This window comes from Medicago truncatula, chromosome 3, assembly GCF_003473485.1.
Source record: "Medicago truncatula cultivar Jemalong A17 chromosome 3, MtrunA17r5.0-ANR, whole genome shotgun sequence".
Classification (NCBI taxonomy): Eukaryota; Viridiplantae; Streptophyta; class Magnoliopsida; order Fabales; family Fabaceae; genus Medicago; species Medicago truncatula.
Window position 1 is genome coordinate 16,380,773 of NC_053044.1, and position 3,136 is coordinate 16,383,908.

Sequence of the window (3,136 nt, forward strand, 5' to 3'; positions counted from 1 at the left end):
ATTCTACAAAATTATAATTTCACTACATTCCCTTTTTTCTTTAACTGTTGTCAATAATTTAGAAATTTATTACTTGTATTTTATATATTAAATATCGTGTTTTATTGTTAATTTTTTTTATAAATTCAATCTCGAAAACAACTTTTATGTAAGTTTAATTATTTAAAATCGCATACTTTCATAGAGACATTTACTCTTTCCATAAATTTTAACTAATATATGTAACAAATGCTAAACTGGACACTACAAAAAATTTGCTTATTATTGACGGAAATAAACCCTCAATAATGCATAAAATCTGTCAGTAATGGATATTACTGAGGGATTGGTGTCCCTCAGTAATATTGGCGTCAGTAATAATTCGTAGGTTCTTTATTGATATTACTGACGGATTTATCTGTCATAATGTAACTCACTGAATTATTGAGGGATTTTTCCGTCAATAACGTTATTGAGGATTTTTTGGATGTTACTGAAGGTTTATTCCGCCAGTAATTATTAAATTCCTCATTAATGCAATTTTGAATTGGTTATTAAATTGGGGAACTATTTGCAGTGGGAAGTTATTCATGCAAAAGAACAAATACCGCTCAATGAGTCCCAATTTACCGCTCAATAGGTTTTGATGGCCATTCATTATTCTCAAAATATGTCAATTTGTTGCTATTCAGTATATATTATCCAGTTAAGATCCTTTTGTTCTTCTTATATTTATCCTATCCCATGATCACTATATATAGTTGCTGGTATATTATTAATTATGAATTTCAGTATTTTTGTGCCCTTCTCTTTTACTTTTTTACAATAATTTAGAATTTTACTAATCATAATTTTTATATCAAATATTGCCTGATATTATTCTCTGTAATCATTGAAATTCAAATTCAAACTCACAAACCAATTTTATGTAAGTTTATTTATTTAATATCACAATTTTTCGTAGAGACAATCACCTCTTTTTGATACTTATATATGTTAAAAGAATATTATTTTAAACTTTGAGTTTTAAAGATTCAATTTTAATTTTTATATACAAGAAGATAGTTTAACTCAATATATTTTAACTAGTACATGTAACAAACACTAAAACAGTAATGACTCATGCCAAAGGGTAAACACCTTTCCAGTAATATTAAAAGTTAAATGACAATTGCTTTTTTAACATTCAATAGTTCCTAGAAATATAAGTAAAATACTAAAATACCTCCAGTGGTAGTTAACTGCCGCTGTGTTTTTTCGTCATTTACATATGTTTCTAAGACACATTGAATGTCAGAACAACAATTGTCGAGTTAGATTACCTAATTCGACAAACACGTCGCAATTTACAAATCAATATATGTTGACGGCCCATTATTCTCACCATCAACTTCTACGGTACACTCGTAAACTGTGGTGTACCGGTACTCTTACTTTCTAAATCTATAAATTAACGATCTATTTTATGAGATAAATAGTTATTTGGCGGCATTTATATTTTAGAAAATATCATTTCATAAAAAAATCACTCATAAAATAATCGCATAAAATAAGAATCGTAGTAAATTTTTAACATATTATCGCATAAAATAATCAATTTTATTTCGTTAACGTTTTTGGTGAATAACATTTAATCATTATAATTATACATGATAAAAAATAATATTTTTCTTCAAAAAACAACTTATTTAACTATAAATTTTAGGTTTGTACCGGTACACTCAAATATGTTGGGTGTACGGTAGAATTTGCCCAAATATTTACTATACAATATACAATATCTAATAGCTCTTTAGTTCACGTATTTGTCTTGTTTCATGATCACTATAAATAATGCTAATTGAATTCAGATTTCACTACAATTAAACTCTTGGTAAGTCAAGAATGAAAACTAAACCTTTAATCTTCGTGTTCTTTGTTTGCTCACTAATTATCATCACTGTTGTGGCAATCGATTCATCGAAAGGTGGGAATCAATGTATGTATATATCTATATATATTTGTTTGCACAATTACTTTATTGTTTTATTATATTTAAAAAAATTTGTTTGTTGATTTTGTAGTCGGTGAAACGGAAAACTCCCAAGCAAATTTTGGGGTAGAAAGAGTTGAAGGTGGACACAATGGAGACCATGAGGGAGGAAATGTTGATGGATTTTTGGGAAAAGTGATAAATTGGCTAGAAGATAGAGGAATTTTGGGAGAAGGAAGAAAAAGAGAAGCTAGAAGAAAAGGAAGAGGACGAAATGAAGCCGGTTTGGGAGGAGGGACTGAATACAGTTCGGGAAGAGGACAAAACTATGGACGTGGAGGAGGAGGAGGAGGAAACGAAGAAGTTTGGGAAGGAGGAGTACATAAAGGAGAAGAAAATGAAGAACCTGGTTTGGGATAAGGAGAAGGAAGAGCAAAAAAATAAAATATATGGAGGGCTCATGGAACATCAATGAAAACAAAAAATTAAGTGTGAATTTTAGTCGATATGTCTAAGAAAAGCATGCACTTTATCTTAATTCATGTTATTTAATAATATAACCGTTTAATCCACTTGAATTGATATGGTGTTAATTTAGGACCTTGGAGTGTTGTTTTCATGGTCTCAGTTCGATTTTCCCTATGCCAATTTTGGTAGAATATTTTGGTTTCTTAAAAAAAAATATCACCATTTTTCCCTTGAATTAAATTTTCTTTCATCAGTATCCATAGATTGTACCACTTATACTATTACGTTTAAATCCATAAGTACCGCCATTTCATATCGTATTATTTTGTCAACGAGTTACTTTTATTAATTTCAATAATTAATTTTGTCATGATATATAACTCAATAGAGATTAAATTACTAAAAAAACTAATATGTTCAGATACTTTTTTAATGGAAATAAAAAAAACTATTAAAGCCATAGTACAATGGATAATATAACCTATTACGAGATATGTTAAGAACCAAACAAAATAAGCTAAAAACAACACTAATATCCTTTTTTTTGAAGGATCAACACTAATATCCTAAAAGTGCATACAGTAAAAAAAGCATATATATATATATATATATAAATGGGGGAACTATCAAGGAATATAATAACCAAAATAAGATAGGTGGTGTAGATATTTATATAATCACACCAATGCCGAAAACCCAAAGAGAAAGTCCCACCAA

At 28.6% G+C, this 3,136-nt stretch overlaps 1 protein-coding gene across 2 annotated transcripts; it reads left to right on the top strand.

Annotated features, from left to right (window-relative positions):
• Nucleotides 1-1,784: 1,784 nt before the first annotated feature.
• On the top strand, nt 1,785-2,658 carry LOC25480551 (protein argonaute 2). 2 transcript variants are annotated; one of them, XM_013586992.3, is made up of 2 exons: nt 1,785-1,945; nt 2,043-2,658. In XM_013586992.3, exons 1-2 carry the CDS (start codon nt 1,864-1,866, stop codon nt 2,369-2,371), a joined length of 411 nt encoding a protein of 136 aa, XP_013442446.1. In that variant the 5' UTR covers nt 1,785-1,863; the 3' UTR covers nt 2,372-2,658. The 2 variants fall into 2 exon arrangements, with proteins under 2 accessions (XP_013442446.1, XP_013442445.1); XM_013586991.3 differs by having other exon boundaries at nt 1,800-1,957.
• The last annotated feature ends 478 nt before the right edge of the window (nt 2,659-3,136 follow it).

What these genes read in the sequence shown, in the direction of transcription:
- LOC25480551 (XM_013586991.3), top strand. Translation starts at nt 1,864, where the DNA reads ATGAAAACTAAACCTTTAATCTTCGTGTTCTTTGTTTGCTCACTAATT. An exon ending in ATCGAAAGGTGGGAATCAAT is followed by an intron (nt 1,958 to 2,042) that starts GTATGTATATAT and finishes TTGATTTTGTAG; the next exon opens with TCGGTGAAACGGAAAACTCC.